Source organism: Pholcus phalangioides, unplaced genomic scaffold, assembly GCF_987345545.1.
Source record: "Pholcus phalangioides strain wild (caught in Gottingen) unplaced genomic scaffold, Ppha-v1.0 ptg000032l_1, whole genome shotgun sequence".
Lineage (NCBI taxonomy): Eukaryota > Metazoa > Arthropoda > Arachnida > Araneae > Pholcidae > Pholcus > Pholcus phalangioides.
In genome coordinates this window covers 636,777-654,124 of record NW_028301622.1, presented here as the reverse complement: position 1 = coordinate 654,124, position 17,348 = coordinate 636,777, and the positions used below count along the sequence as shown (strand labels likewise).

Here is a 17,348-nt window from a genome sequence, read left to right as displayed (position 1 = left end):
TCCCGTTTATTTGATGCATTATTTGGAATAATCACTATCATTTCTATAGTTGAAACATAGCTACCTTGTTCTATTGTTTCAAAAAAATTTACTTTTCTTTTATATTCCCACATATGCAGGACTCCTCCAAATGCGGGGTCCTGTGTGAAGCCTCTGTCGCACTCTCCTGAAGGCGATTCTGGTCAATTTGATCGAATACCAAAACATATGAATATAAAATAAATAGCCATGGTTTCTTGCAGTGCATTTATAGTGTAGAAACAAATTCAAAACCAGAAGCGACTCGAGCTCACCCGCAGCCCGGTTGCAAAGCTTCATGTGCTGCCCCTAAAGACGTTCCTGTTGGGAGGCTAAAAAGGCTCTATGCTAAGGTAATCTGGGATAAACCTGATTTTTGTTATCCGTAAAAAGTCACAAACTAATCTTTATCCAACAAAATACCCTTGACCATATGTCCTCTTTCAAAGAATTTCCTTTTTTTTTCCTTTTTGGTCCAGAATCATTTTATTTCATTGTTAAATTATTACAGATAATTTTTCCCACATTGCAACTCTTATTGATGAGCTGTCACATTCTTCTTCCTTTCAGGGTTGTATAATCGACAATCTCCAACAGAGTTGAACTTCGTTATCGTCAAAATGCCTATTCTAAGATTTTCAGGGCAGAAACTAGGAAAGGAAGAGGGGTTTCTGGAGCCCCAGACCCTGTACAAGTGAGAATCTGAATTACTTCGTTGCCTTTATTTGACCGCTCCTGAAAAATTATTGGGTGGGGGCACCGAAATGCGCATTTTCCCTGAGTGAAAGAATCCATTCTTGTTTCTGGTGTTACGGCCCTAGGCCAATACCTCCTCTCTCTCTCTCTCTCTCTACATAGCTTATACGTAATATCTCGGAGATATTATTGTCAAGGTATGGCTCGAAAAAGAGTGACAGCGTGCTGTATTTTGTGAATTTTTATTATAACAAAATTTTAAAAACTTATGTCTAAACAAAAGTCCAGGCTGCCACCCCTTACCACCACCCGCCCAGGGGCACTGCATCTCTTGCACCCTCTTTTAACCCCCCCCCCCCAGAGCTCTGTTTTCTCCTACTCCGCCTTGGGTGAGTCATGATGTCAACTGATGACCTATTGGAACAGTCATCGGTTAGAATATACAATGCAGTTCCAATGCCTGAGCGAGACATAATGTGAAGCATGTGAAAAAGCACAAAATTATAATTTTCCCTTGCTTTTCTAGTATGGGTTGCGTTCATCTGAAACACCACGTCTAACACCTATTGCCCCCACAAGGGTGGGGCTGACAGGGACCTAGTTGGGTGTTTTTTCATACAATAAATTCACTACTTTGGGGCATGGGAAGCATCTACAAGAAATCCCGCCAAAGACCTGGCGCCAGCCTGGGCGCCCTGCTGCAGGATGTGGAGGCCATGCTAACACCATCCGGTAAAAGTAAAGTTAACTTATGGCAACACCAAGTTCCTTATCTCTCAGATCACTTATTCATGTTTGTTCTGGAAGAGAACATTCTGATGAAAATTAATACTGAAAGTTGGAAAAATGTTTAAAACAGAATTTCTTTCATTTCTCAATGATCAAAATATCCAATTTTTTGCACATTATGGCCTCTGAAATGCAATAATAAACTTAAAACTATGTTAAAATAGCCATATATGGCGGAAAAATTTAAAAAAAAAGGCATTTTTACAGAAATGCTTGAAAATAGGCAAAAAAGTACATTTAGAGTATTTTGTCCTCCCCTCCACCAGTTCAGGGAGCCTGTATCCACTTATGCTCATATGTAGTAAGCAGAAGATGTTTTTAGTTGTGAAGTATGCTTTGCGAATAGCTTTAATGCAGCCCAATTCTCTCTAATTCGATTTTCCCACCAATGTCTTTGCCTCAAATCAATCTTCGTCTTGAATCTGAAGACGCAAATGCACCCAAGTTTCCATCACTAATGTGACCTATTTTGAACCTTCCTTAAGGATACATGTAATGGAAAATTCAGTCCTAACCAGCGTGCACGCACACTATCAGCAAAGTAGTTTCTTTCCTTCCCATATTTTTAAGAGGTATTTTTTTAATGAAAAAAATAAATAAATAACTCTATTAAAAAGTATTATCTAAAATTTGAAGGGTATTTTTACTCTTGAATGAAATTTGGAAGAGTAAAATTGAATTTTAATGCATGAATTACGCATCTAGAAGCATATTGACGAGCACTGGTCCCAACAAAGGAAACACTAATGCTATCTCCCAGCAGAAAGAGAATAACACAAGGTATAACTAAACACCAATGTTGTAGTTACGTGTTTGAAATGCTCCTTAAATCATACAATACACTACAAATTTAATTGAAATTACGAAAACATAAATTTAAGAAAATAACGTCTTTAATAAGACCTTGAAAAATACAAGTGAAAAAAACACATAAGAAAGTATCACGATACTTTGATATGAACAATTCCATCACAGAAAGAAAAAAAACACCCTTTAGAAAAATCATGCGGAATGATTTATAAGCTTTTCCACGTTCTCTTCTAGCAATGATAAGGGACCAGCACTTTTCAAAACGACATCATGGAAATTCTTCACGTCAAACTCAGCACCTTGAAAAACAAAACCACAGAAACATAAATAGCTTTATTAACTTGTATTTTTGGGCATTCAATTATATATCCACCATAACCATCCTCTTGTGGTTCTGATTCCGATTATAACATACAATACACAAAAGTACTATATTTCTGAGCTTACCATCTTCACTTCACGGCAAGAAAGACAGATGACAGCACCAGCAGGAATGCAAAATACTCATATTTCTGACAACATAAATGTGTTTGGGGGACACACATACACTCAGAACTTACATTCCGGCATACACAGATTTGTTAGAAATGCAGCAGAGGAATATGAGGTGCATGTACCATTAAGTAGTAGTAGCTTATCAACAGGATTGCTTTTTCGAAAAATTGAATATTTTATACATATGTTAGTTTTAATTTAAATACATAATATGTTACTGCTAACGCCCAAAATCAGCTAATTTGCAAACTGGCTGGGGCTTTTGCCAGCCTCTATATATTGATCCCTAAGATATTGATATTCCGATCCCTTTCATCTTTAGAGTTGCCATGGGTCATTATAATTATAACCATAATTATCACAAAAATATGCCAACGTGCAAATGACAAGAATCATGGGGATCTATACATAGGGATATATGGGCCAACCGAAAGATCGCGAAAGTCCAAAATTCAGACATCGACCAGATCAACTGGGCCAATCAGTTCGCGAACTGGCTGATTTCATGCTTTGGCAGGAACATGGACAGGGTGCATGAGTAACAGGGCACATGGCATTTTAATGATGAACCGCTGATCCTAGAGGCATACTTTCAATTAGAAGTATCCAAATAATATGTAGTACTCAAATATTCAAGTTGCAAGGGGTTGTATAGTTATTAAAATAAAAAAGTAACTTTTAATACAGTCACAATCTGTTCAGAAACTCAATTAAAAAGTTCTTTCCCTGTTTCCCCTGATGCCAACTAGAACATTCCACGCTTGTAAGTGCAATATTCACAGAGATATTCAAATTCAAAAAACGGAGGATATCAGGAAAAACAACATAAAATGTGGGTAAAACGGTTCACCCGCATTTAATGCTGTTCTTCCCCTACTTTCCTGTTTTCAAATTCAAATATCTCAGTGAATAGAAACGTGGAACTTTTTTTGTTGGCATCAGGAGAGACAAGGCAATGACTTTCTAATTGGGTTTTTGGGCACAAAGAGGAGGTATAAAAATGTTTTCAATATATTGAATAATTTACAACTGTTTTTAAATTGCACTCCTCTGTTGCCATGAATTTTTATTTTAATTTGAATAATTTTGATTGTTTTTAGTTGACTATATATCCTGTTTTGCATACTAATTTTTATTAACATTTACCAGAATCGGTCATTTTTTGATGGACTCCTTGGTAAATTTTTCTCATCTTTTTGTACTGTTATATGATAACAATAAATTTGATTTGATTTGAAAAAAAAAACTATTCAACCCTTTGCAACATGAATGACACATTTGAGTACTACATGTTATTTGGATACTTTTGCTAATTGGAAGTATGCTTCTACGTTCAACGGTTTGCCATTAACATATGCTCAGTTACCTATGCACTCTGTACATTAAAATAAATTGGCACTGAACATTGAAGGGCCAAACACACCCCGCTTAACATATAAAAATACACTTAAAAACTTCACTTAACCCTTTGACTACATACATATATATTTATTTATTTACTTATCATTTACTATTAAAATAGACAAAATAGGTCACAAATATAACAAATTCAGTGTTTGGGATTTTTTCACCAAGGCTAGGTCACATTTCCCAATCGTAGTCAATGATGGGATGCATATGAGGGAAATGGTATGGTTTTGAGTGAGATAACTGCAGCGGCATCTGAGTAACTAAAGATAAAACATGAGCAACTAGTCTGGTTTCACGACTGGGATATATTACAATTAGCTTCCAAATAATTTTTGTCCCAGTAATAATTTTTCAAATCTACTAATGACACATACTCATTACAATACAATACAAACAATACAAATACAACGCCACAACAGGCAAACTGCCCAACGAGGTGGCTGACTTAAGACATCATGGATCCCCGAGCCATTTTTTGGAGGCCCTACCTACTACTGGTACACCACACATGCACCCCCCCCCCGCGGAACCCCCAACGAATCGGTACATGCGGGAATGTGCGTGTACGTGTAGTGAAACCTGACATGAAGTTTTTTTGTTTCTCTGTAATGCTTGTTATGTGTAGTGCTGCCATCTGCCACCAGTTTTGCTAACTATGAGTGAAGTGTTATGATTGAATGATTTAGCGTTGTAGGACTGTTGCTCTCTGTGGCGAGACTTTTTAACGGGGAGATTGGCTCGCATTTGCGCCTTGAAGTTGGGAACCACAGAAAACCAACTTCAGCCGACCACCACTGTGGGGTTCGAACCCGGATCCTCGCATCACAAGTCTGTCACTATAACCACTCGACCACCACAGTGGCTATATATAATATATATATATACTAGGGGGGCTCTGCCCCCCTGCCGCCTTCGGCGGCCAACCCCCCCCCCCTTCTCTCCCGGACATAACTTGTTTATTTCGTCCCACTTCATCAGCGTGCTATGGAAAAGGGGAAAGGGACGCGTGAAAGCACCAGCCTACTGAAGAAGCGAATTTTAATGAAAATAATAATAAAGCAACAAAAAACAAATGAGATTCATCAAGTATCCCCAGAAAACTTCCCCATGGGGGTCCCCAGATTCAATTCGCTGAATTTCAGTGGGGCCCCACACTGGATATATCTTGGGCTACCGATGTGTTGCAAATTTTACAATGTTAAACCACAAAAATCAATGAGATACATTCAGGGGCACCGAATTACAACCTGCCAACATTTCCATGAAGCCCTGACCTGCAAGCTTGTCGGACACCCCCCCCCCCCCTGTGAGAATTTTTCATTTTTATCAATTTTACAACGAATAAAATCCAGGGCCCCACATCCAGTAGCGGGGACACAATACGCAGATTTTTAGTGGGGCCCCAGACTGGCTATATCTCGGGTTTCGGCTGTGGCAAATTCTACAACAGAAAAGAATGAGATTCATCCAGGGCCCCCAAAATGAAACCTGTAAACATGGGGCCCCCGACTTGGAAGCTTGTCGGTCATCCCCCGGAGCGAGTGCCATGAAAAATTTCCATTTGTATTCGTTTTACCAACGAATAAAATCCAGGGCCCCCAACCAATTACCCGGGACACCAATTCGCATACTTTTGGTGGGGCCCCAGACTGGCTTTATCTCGGGCTTCGGCTGTTGCAAATTCTACAACAGAAAATAATGAGATTCATCCAGGGCCCCCAAAATGAAACCTGTAAACATAGGGCCCCCGACTTGGAAGCTTGTCGGTCATCCCCCGGAGCGAGTGCCATGAAAAATTTCCATTTGTATTCGTTTTACCAACGAATAAAATCCAGGGCCCCCAACCAATTACCCGGGACACCAATTGGCATACTTTTGGTGGGGCCCCAGACTGGCTTTATCTCGGGCTTCCGCTGTTGCGAATTCTACAACAGAAAAGAATGAGATTCGTCCAGGGCCCCAAAATGAAGCCTGTAAACATGGGGCCCCCGACTTGGAAGCTTGTCGGTCATCCCCCGGTGCGAGTGCTATGAAAAATTTTCATTTGTATTCGTTTTACCAACAAATAAAATCCAGGGCACCCAAAATGAAACCTGTAAACATGGGCCCCGACTTGGAAGCTTGTCGGCCATCCCACGGAGCGAGTACCATGAAAAATTTTCATTTGTATTCGTTTTACCAACGAATAAAATCCAGGGCCCCCAAAATGAAACCTGTAAACATAGGGCCCCCGACTTGGAAGCTTGTCGGTCATCCCCCGGAGCGAGTGCCATGAAAAATTTTCATTTGTATTCGTTTTACCAACGAATAAAATCCAGGGCCCCCAACCAATTACCCGGGACACCAATTCGCATACTTTTGGTGGGGCCCCAGACTGGCTTTATCTCGGGCTTCCGCTGTTGCGAATTCTACAATAGAAAAGAATGAGATTCGTCCAGGGCCCCAAAATGAAACCTGTAAACATGGGGCCCCCGACTTGGAAGCTTGTCGGTCATCCCCCGGTGCGAGTGCTATGAAAAATTTTCATTTGTATTCGTTTTACCAACAAATAAAATCCAGGGCACCCAAAATGAAACCTGTAAACATGGGCCCCGACTTGGAAGCTTGTCGGCCATCCCACGGTGCGGTACCATGAAAAATTTTCATTTGTATTCGTTTTACCAACGAATAAAATCCAGGACCCCCCAACCAATTACCCGGGACACCAATTCGCATACTTTTGGTGGGGCCCCAGACTGGATATATCTTTTGCTTCCGCTATCGAAATTTTTCAACGTTAAAGCAGCAAGAAAACAATGAGATCCATCAGGGGCCCCTGGAAATGAAAACTTTTTACTTATACGTGAAATCTTCCCCGGGTACCCCGATCCTGTGTTGGGAGCACTGCTGTTGTGTGTGTATATTATACATATATATACCTCTCGGCATGGACCTCCCCCCCCCCACAAAGGAAGGGCTGACAGGGGCCACAACGATTCTTATCACTTTTTGATTTTTCACACTATAAATTAATCACAGAGGGGCCCCTGAAAAGCTGGTTTGGGGCTCGAAATCTAAATTCCAGCCTAAGGGCTCTGCTGTAGGATGTAGGAGCCTCTTGGTACATGCACATAACATGGTCCCGATGGGTCAAATGGGTCCCGATATGTGAATATCGACCCAATATCGATATATGAATATGAATGTACGATATATGAATGTGAATATCGATATATGAATCGAACCCACTTCCGTAACAGATTTCCGTCACTCAAAAATTTCACCCACTTCCGTCACTCGGTTGCTTAGCAACAGGCCCTTTTCGAGTTTGTTTGTGATTTTATATTATAGAATAGATATAGTCAAAGTGTTGAATGAATTGGCATCATCATCATCATCATTTATCTTTCAAATTCAGGAACATAATCGTTTATAGAGATACAGATTTTTCTCAGCCCAATATACCAAAGAAACAGATTTATCTGAGAAAAAGCCCCCATATCTACCGTCCCACCTGGAGGCCATTTGCTGAAGTTAAGAGAGACCACTAACGGCTCTTCTTCAGTGCCTCGTGCCACAGTGCATGAATTGAGGATAGCAGGATCGTGCCTCCAGTGGTGTAGATTGTAGCATGCTTGCCCGGAATGCAAAGGACCTGGGTTTGAGTCCCAGTAGAGACCACATGGCTCCTCTTTCCGAGTTCACCTCAGCATAAAATCCAGAAAACATCTGTTTCTTTGATCATCATTTATCTTTCAAATTTATGATGAGCAATTTACCATGCATTTTCAAACAGATAGTCATTTAGATTACAAGAAATTGAAATTGCATACACGTAAAATTTTAGAGGAAAGCTTTAAGAAAATGAACTTGTACCGACAAAAGTTCTTTGCTGAGAAGAAACCCTCTTTCTAGTGACAAATATATTTGAAAACTTTATCTAGAGTTCCCAGCAAAACACACTTAATCATTTCCCTGAAAGAATATGAAAACAGAAATAGAATTCAAAATCTTAATAGCGTTAATCTTCTTAACATCCCAAATGTTTTTTGTTTCGGTTTTCTTCCTCCACAGAGTTTTTCTCTGACTTTCCAGGTTGCTGGAATCCCTGTTATCGATTAGGACCTTCATATGTTCATGATGAGCAGGATCCACAAGCATTTTGAGGGAGCTTAGGCAATAGAAAATGCCTTTATCTGGCTATTTAATCTTAAGATACGAATATATCATTAATTAAAGCACAAATGACAGATTCGAAATAAAATAAAAAATGAATTTTCAAATTTTACCAAGAGACTTCGCAGCTTTTTCTCTCAATTCTTTGATTTTCAATTCTCCTATCTTGTATGCACATGCCTGAAGAAAAAAAAATTTTACTCTCAATTTTATTAATGAAAATTAGTCATATAATTAAGCCAATTTTTGGCCGTAAATATCCAGCCAGATATCGGCATATTTAATAGAAAAAAAACGTTAAATGCTTTAATTTCTTTATTGTTTTTATCAGCAATAATGCAAATGTTCCAACACACATGCATGGATGAAATTCCACACAAAGGCTTTGTTATTTGTAGAGCCTCAATATATATTCTTATATGTATTATTATTATTATTACTTTACTTTGTACATTGGCTCTCTCTTAACAAGCACGCTCTGGTCACGTGAAAGAATCTCAGTACATTCTGTACTGAAACACGAGATGATCACGTGACTGGATGCCCCTTCGGAGGGACCGAAGGGCCATGTGTGTGTGAACATCAGTTCAGCTCCAGCTCTCACACGAGATGCACCAACGTCGTCTTTCTCTCTCTTAATATATGTACCATGTAAATAATATCTTCAATATAGCATCATAATTAAAGATAATGTATCTACAACTACGTCTCATTCATATGGAGTCAGATGCAATTGCACTACCGTCACCACCTACCATTTAGCATTTCAGCATTGGTGACCGCAGACGTTTAAACGCAAATAATGATGCCTTCTGAATATTCTTCAAAAGACGCCATTACGGTGAGAGCAGCAGCAGAGGATTTTTCTCCCAGCAACAGTGGACAACGGAGCATCCTCCCTCGTAAGGTCACTTCCGCTTGACCTCTTGGCTCTCTTCTCTCTCAAGCAACAGGATGATGGCAGCAGAAGGGGAAAATACCGTTCCCCAAGTTTCCAGTGTCGCTCTCCGCCTTCCCCCATTTTGGAAGACAAACGTTTCTCTCTGGGTGAAGCAATGCGAGCAAGCTTTCCTCCTTAGCCGCATTACAAGTGATGATACCAAATTCGCCGCTCTCGTCGCTAATATCGACTCAGAAACACTACATGCGGTTGCCGATATTGTCGTCAATCCTCCTGCGACCGGGAAATTCCAGGCTCTTTCGGACCGGCTGATACAGGAGTTTGCCGAAACTGAATCTGCCAAAATCAAGAAGTTGCTCACAGAAATTCAACTCGGAGATGATAAACCATCACAGCTGCTACGAAAAATGCGCCAACTCTCGGGATCTCAACTAACCGATGATTTCTTAAAGACATTGTGGCTGCAACGTCTTCCCACTCAAATCCAAACTGTCCTCTCAATATCGAGTGATGGACTGGATAAACTCGCGGAACTGGCTGACAAAATCGCGGAAATAAGCCAAAATACATCCGTTTGTGCTGTTTCTCCACCGCCGGATCAAGAGGACTTGCGTGCACAAATCGCAATGCTCACCAAAAAACTGAATGAACTTTCCTCTCAACAATGTGGACGTTCACCACATCGCGGGCGAAACTTCTTCAAGAAGCGTTCCAGTTCCAGAAACAGGAAAAATTCCTCCGGAATGTGCTACTACCATCATCGCTTCGGTAAAAATGCTCGGCGCTGTACTACACCGTGCAACTTCAGCGCACCAAAAAACGAAGGAGCTCCGTCATAGCTGGCATGGCGAACATGAGCTCAGAGACCAGCAGGTTGTTCATCCATGATCGTAAAACGGGAATAAAATATCTCGTTGACACGGGCAGTGAAATTAGTGTCGTTCCGCCGTCAGCGATTGCTTCCACAACTCCCTGCTCTACATTTCGTCTCTACGCAGCAAACCAGACGTCAATACCGGCCTACGGTACCAAAAATATTGTTCTAGATCTGGGTTTGCGACAAAATTTTCCATGGACATTCGTCGTCGCCAAGGTTTCGTGCCCTATCATCGGAGCAGATTTTCTGCGCAATTTCAATCTCATGGTAGATTTGAAAAAGCGTCGTCTCATTAGCTCTAGCACATCACTTCATTCCCTGGGATCAGTGCATCAAACGGCTCATCTCTCAATTTCCACAGTGGGCCCATCTCAGTACGAGAAAATTCTTTCTGAATTCCCAGACATCACAAATCCGTGCTTAATAGGCGAACCTGCATCGCACGACACAGTTCACTACATAGTGACTAAAGGTCCTCCAATATGTTCTCGACCGAGACGGCTTCACCCTCAACACTTTGAGAAGGTGAAGACGGAATTCGATTTTTTGTTACAACAAGGAATAATTCGTCCTTCAAAAAGTTCATGGTCTTCACCATTGCATATTGTTCCGAAGTCGGAAACATCTATACGACCAGTGGGAGATTATCGAAAATTAAATTCCGTCACAGAATTCGATTCCTATCCCATCCCATACCTAAGTGATTTCAGCAATGCCCTTCATGGCAAGTCAATTTTTTCAAAATTAGATATTTTCAAAGCGTACCATCAGATCCCTATTTTTGAACCTGATATTCCTAAAACAGCGGTGACAACACCATGGGGTCTGTTCGAATATATAAGGCTTTGTTTTGGCTTAGTAAATGCGCCTCAAACATTTATGCGTTTCATGCACGAGGTGTTAAGAGGTTTATCTTTTTGTTATGCATATTTAGATGATATCCTCGTATATTCATCATCTGTTGAAGAGCACGAAAATCACCTGAGGCAAATTTTTGAGCGTTTACACAAGTATGGCTTGAAACTTAATATTTCTAAATGTGTATTAGGTGTAGATAATTTGGAATTTTTAGGTCATTTAATCACTCCTCTTGGCATTAAACCATTACCTAGCAAAGTGCAAGTAATATTAGATTTCAAGAGACCTGACACAATTTCTGAGTTGAGAAAATTTCTTGGTCTCATAAATTTCTATAGAAGGTTCATAAAACATGCTGCTGAGTCACAAATACTCTTACACGATTTTCTAAAGGGCTCCCGCCGTAAAAAAGATAATCGTAAAATTGAATGGACCGATTCTGCACTCGCAGCATTCAATCAATGCAAAGAGCAACTAGCTAATGTCACTCTATTAGCTCACCCTTCCACATCTGCAAAACTTGCACTTCATGTTGATGCATCTGATTTTTCAATTGGTGGTGCATTACACCAGGTAGTGGACAATTCTTTGCAACCGCTAGGATTTTTCTCTCGTAGACTCACTCCAGCGGAAACACGCTATAGCGCATATGACAGAGAACTATTGGCTGCATACTCTTCTATCAAATATTTTCGACACATGCTCGAAGCACGTCAGTTCACTCTCTTTACAGATCAAAAACCTTTGGTCTATGCTTTTCGGCCGAAGCATGACAAATGCTCGCCTCGCCAAACCAGACATTTGGATTTCATTTCCCAATTCACGAGTGATATTTGTCATATTCCTGGCTCAGAAAACATAGCAGCCGATATAATGTCCCGCATATGTGCTATTTCAATGCCAACCCCAATTAATTACAATGAAATCGCTGAAGCTCAAGCGACAGATGATGAATTATCAAAATTGATGGGTGATTCAAATTGTGGCTTACAATTGAAAAAAATTAAACTTCCCGAATCTGACATAGATTTAATTTGTGATATCTCCACTGGAAGTGCGCGTCCTTACATTCCTGTGCAGTATAGGAAAACGGTGTTTGATCACGTTCATAACTTAGCGCACCCAGGCATCAGAAGAACGATCCACCAAATCCGTTCTCGCTTTGTTTGGCCTGGTATCAATAAGGAAATAACAAAATGGGCAAAAACTTGCATGGCTTGTCAAAAAAGTAAAATTCACAGACATGTCAAATCTCCTTTGAAAGAATTTCCTATGCCATCTGCAAGATTTGACCACATTCATCTGGACATAGTGGGTCCATTAACTCCATCAAATGGTTATTCTTACTGTTTGACCATGATCGATCGTTTTTCCCGCTGGCCAGAAGCACAACCGATAAAAGACATCACAGCTCCAACTGTAGCGGAAGCCTTTTATAACTGTTGGGTATCCCGTTATGGTGCTCCATCAGTTATAACAACTGATCAAGGTCGACAATTTGAGTCCCACCTTTTCCGCTCTCTCCTACAACTTCTAGGCACCGAACGAGCTAGAACTACCGCTTTCCATCCTCAAGCGAATGGTTTGATTGAGGAATTTCATCGACCACTAAAAACGGCCATTAAATGCCATAACACCGAACGTTGGACCGAAGTATTACCAACTATACTTCTGGGCTACAGAGCCGCTCTAAAAGCCGACCTGCAGTGTACGCCAGCCGAACTCGTGTTTGGTGCACCCTTGCATCTTCCCGGCCAATTTTTCGACTCAACGAATGTCAATATTGACCCTTGTGACTACGTAAATAAGTTACGGGGCCACATGCAGCAGCTCCGTCCAACGCCAACAAAACATCATGGAAAACGTGCTACATTTGTGTATCCAGAACTGATGAATGCTACTCGCGTATTACTACGTCGTGATAGTGTCCGTCGACCCCTCCAGAGACCATATGATGGTCCCTTTCTTGTCATTAACAAAAATGAAAAAGTGTTCAAACTTGACATCAATGGCAAAACAGTTTCGGTTTCCATCGACCGATTAAAACCAGCATTCTCCCTCTCGGAAGATACAACGCCGCTGGTGGCGAAAACGCAAACTAACGACTCTACGTCAGAGAACTCGACCACGAAATCGAAACCACCAGTGACCACACGATCTGGACGTCGAATCCGGTTCACGGATTTTTATCGTGTCCAACATTGACACTGGGGAGGGGGTACTGTAGAGCCTCAATATATATTCTTATATGTATTATTATTATTATTACTTTACTTTGTACATTGGCTCTCTCTTAACAAGCACGCTCTGGTCACGTGAAAGAATCTCAGTACATTCTGTACTGAAACACGAGATGATCACGTGACCGGATGCCCCTTCGGAGGGTCCGAAGGGCCATGTGTGTGTGAACATCAGTTCAGCTCCAGCTCTCACACGAGATGCACCAACGTCGTCTTTCTCTCTCTTAATATATGTACCATGTAAATAATATCTTCTATATAGCATCATAATTAAAGATAATGTATCTACAACTACGTCTCATTCATATGGAGTCAGATGCAATTGCACTACCGTCACCACCTACCATTTAGCATTTCAGCATATTCATTCATGATAAAATATGCAGTCTGTGTATGATGATCTATTTATAGGGCCCCCTAATATCATGAGATCTGTGTAGGGATGGCTTCTGCAACTGGACCCACACATTGGGATCTTAGTCAGATCCCTACGGCAGAATTTTTCATATTCTACAAGGGTGCACACAACCTCCAGCGCACATACCAAATTCCAACTGTCAAAAGGTTTCATCCGGGCCCTAAAAGGTGTGTTGTTAGTAAAGTATTAGTACACACAACACAATACAGTCTGTCCCCCTGTATTTGTGGGGGTTACGTTCCGGGGGTGACAGTGAATAACCGAAACCATCGTTTTTTGTTTATCTCGTTCATTGAACATAATGAGAAGAGCAGGGTGACACAGAGGTAGAAGGGAATGTAAAAGAAGGTGCAGCGGTTGTTGGCGATGTTTTCTGAAAGAACATGGTCATTTCTGTTTGTTGTTTCTTCATATCATCAAGTATGCTGGAATATGTTGACAACGCTTCCTCTACTAATTTTTCTACATGTGAAGAATGTACCATAGAAGGATCTATGTCATGAGAATAATCTATTGCTGATTTGAACTTGCAAAGCCATTCTGTTATGTTAGTAATGGTGAACTTGTTCTCCACTTTATCTTTATCTTCTTATCTGGTACCGCTTCAATTTCAGGAGAATATATTAATGCCTCTGAATGCCGCATATATTTAATGCCTCTGAATGCCGCATATATTTAATGCCTCTGAATTGCTATTAATTATTTGCTCAACTTTTTCTATATCCATATCATTGAACCCTTCTCCACTTGCATGTTTTGCTAACGTGACAGTGGCTTTTATCATCTCTTCATTTGGCTCTGTAGAAATGGTTGTGTCCTGGAGCGCACATTGTGGCCAAAGGTTAATACAATCCGAGTTGACTGTTTCTCTCTTAAGAGCTGTCATGACATTAGTGATAGTGTAATTCTTCCATACCTTTGAGGCATTTTATGCATTTTCATCTTCTATTATTGCGCGCACGATCATCTCCATTGAGTGGCATGTAAAGTGAACCTTGAATACTCGCTTTACCCCCCGATCAAGGGGCTGAATGACAGATGTTGATTAGGAGACACATAAAGGACTTTCACACCATCAGCCTTGAACACATTGACTGTCCAGTATCAAAAAAATTTTAAATGACAAGTCTTCACTCTCAAGGTACCTCCATAACTTCCGGAATGAAACACAGTTTAAACCAATCAGGAAAAAGTGTTTTTATAGTCCAAGCCTTTTTATTGTTCATCCAAAATACTGGGAGCTTCGACATCCTTTCTCTTCAATCCTCACGGATTCGCAGATTTGAAAATGATGATGGGCTTTATCATGTACCAATACGCATTTGCACAAAACAACATAGACTTATTAAGACTTCAAGACAGACTTACTATCTTAAAACCAGTCACTCGATTTTCTTCTTGATTGATAAATGTTCTTTGCAGCATTTTCTTCCAAAATAGTGCAGTTTTGTCAGCGTAAAACTCCTGGTGAGATGCATAACCCTTCTTTTCAATAATTTTCTGCAGTCTTTGGAAATTTTCTAGCTGCCTCCTGGTCAGCAGAGGCTTGTTCACCCATGATTTTTACATTGCGTAATCCGAATCGTTTCTTAAACCTATGAAACCAACCTATACTTGCATAAAATTCTGATAAAATAGACGTTTCACCAGCCCTTCCCTTTATAGAAGAGTAAAAATTTTTTGCCTTTTCCGTTATAATATTACAATCAATTGGAATACCTTTTTTGTAGCAGTCTTGTATCCACAAAACAACCAGCATTTTCTGTATGAGAAACACATGGATCCTGTAAGCGATGCAAAGTTTTCGCTACCACAGGTACAGCTACAGCTGAACGAATTTCAGATTCCTTTTTCTTGATATATTTCACCATAGATTCGTTGATATCATAATGGCAAGCCACAGCAGCAATTGACTTACTTTCGCCAAGCAGTCCAATTTTTCTTGTAAACCTTTCACTTTTTCTTTTTTTTTTTGTCTTTTCAAAGCATTATCAATAACACTAGAAAAATGAGCCATCCTAAACACGCACAACTCAAATGTTGTGCGACATGTGAATGACGATTGCTGTGTTTCCAAAAAAATTTCCCAATAAAGGGAAAACAGCGAATACGGGGGGGGGGGGGGGGGGGCAACTGTAAATGCCTAGGCTGACCATATTTCCTTCATAAAAATACAGGAAATCAAGATCCATATGGGATACCTCCAATTATCACAAAAACTATCAAATACAAGTTGTCAATTAAAGCTTACAATTACACACGCATCATAGCAGCAATCTCGAGGAATATTGCACTGCCACACAGCCAACAAAAGTTGTTAGAGGCAAGTTAATTTGTCAATTGCAGTTAAAACAATTGTTCAGTGCGAGTAAAGTTACAGCCAAAAAAAAGGAGGCAGGTAAAGTAAGCAAAGTTGCCATCTATTGTTAAAATTGCAGAAAAATCCAATGGTGGGAAATAGAGGGTGGAAATGGAAATGGTGCAAATCGGAGTGGGTAAAAGTGTGATTCGGCAGAAAAATGCACATGTTTGAAAAATAAAAACAAATATATTTATATGACTACAATTAATTGTGATAACCAGAGTAATAATAATCATAATATAATTTATAAAGTCATGAAAATAATTCCAAAAATTAAATTTAACCTTGTTGAAAATAAGGGGGGAAGGGAAACGGGACATTTTAAAAAGTTGGGATGGCCAAAATCTATATATATAAAATTGATTTTCTGTGTGTGTGTGTTCTCTATACAAATCTACAATTTTAGATAGATCGTCGCCAAATTTTGCACATATACCAAATGGGACCCGACTTGAACGATAGGCTACTTCAAAATTTCGTCAGAGCAGGGCAAATGCCCCAAATGGGCAAAAAACCATAGGGCAACAATGGTTTTTGGGCCTCAACAATCACTTTCCGAACGTTTACTTTGGTTACCGTGGTTCCCTAGCAATGCGTTTAAGACGTGTATATGCCTTTACAATGGTTTGTCATTTCTTCAGTATATGTATAATATTTATGCCTTTATAATGGTTTCCCATATTTTCAATACTCCCAGTAATGAGGTTTTTTGAATGACGTCATAATCATCATCAGTATTGCTTTGAGGGTCAGGAAAAGGGTGATCCTCATAGAAATCAGTGCTAAAATTCCCGATTTTACTGTAGAAATGCGGAAATTTAGAGTGTGGTTTTCTGTCACATCAATAATTTTAAAAATTGTATTAAATACTCGATTTTTGAAATATTGAGTTCGCTTAGAGATATAAGAAGCCCAGAAAATTAAATATGAAGTAATTAGCCGGACCTATACTTTCGAGTTGGATATTCATGCGATAACATTGATTTCAACTTTTTATTTATATCGTCTCAAACATAAAAATGAATGCCTCCGTATTGTCTTTTGATATTCATTTGCATAAATTGATCGCATCGATTGCATAAAGGGGATCGAAATACCTTGCACCCTTTAAAAAAAGAAAAAAATATATATATTTATTTTTTTACGTTTCTTTAAATCTAAATTTGTTTTTTTCATGAGTAACGTAGGAAGTCGCCATATTGGTGTACTTGGACATGGTTTGCAATTCCCTCAAAGAAAGAGGGACATATCACGTGATCCAAAAAAGCCTCATTTGAAAAAACCCGGGCAACGCCGGGTGTTATAGCTAGTTAGCTATA

At 39.9% G+C, this 17,348-nt stretch overlaps 1 protein-coding gene across 6 annotated transcripts in view; it reads right to left on the bottom strand.

Moving 5' to 3' along the window:
- Nucleotides 1-2,378: 2,378 nt before the first annotated feature.
- LOC149066112 (uncharacterized) overlaps nt 2,379-17,348 on the bottom strand; it is a 61,257-nt gene continuing 46,287 nt past the window's right edge. For all 6 annotated transcript variants that reach the window (XM_089253260.1, XM_089253258.1, XM_089253261.1 and 3 more), the window contains 2 exons: nt 8,487-8,553; nt 2,379-2,612 (listed from right to left, as the gene is read on the bottom strand). In XM_089253260.1, the coding sequence (XP_089109386.1) occupies nt 2,506-2,612; nt 8,487-8,553 (174 nt within the window). In that variant the 3' untranslated portion in view covers nt 2,379-2,505. The remainder of the gene's footprint in view (nt 2,613-8,486; nt 8,554-17,348) is intronic.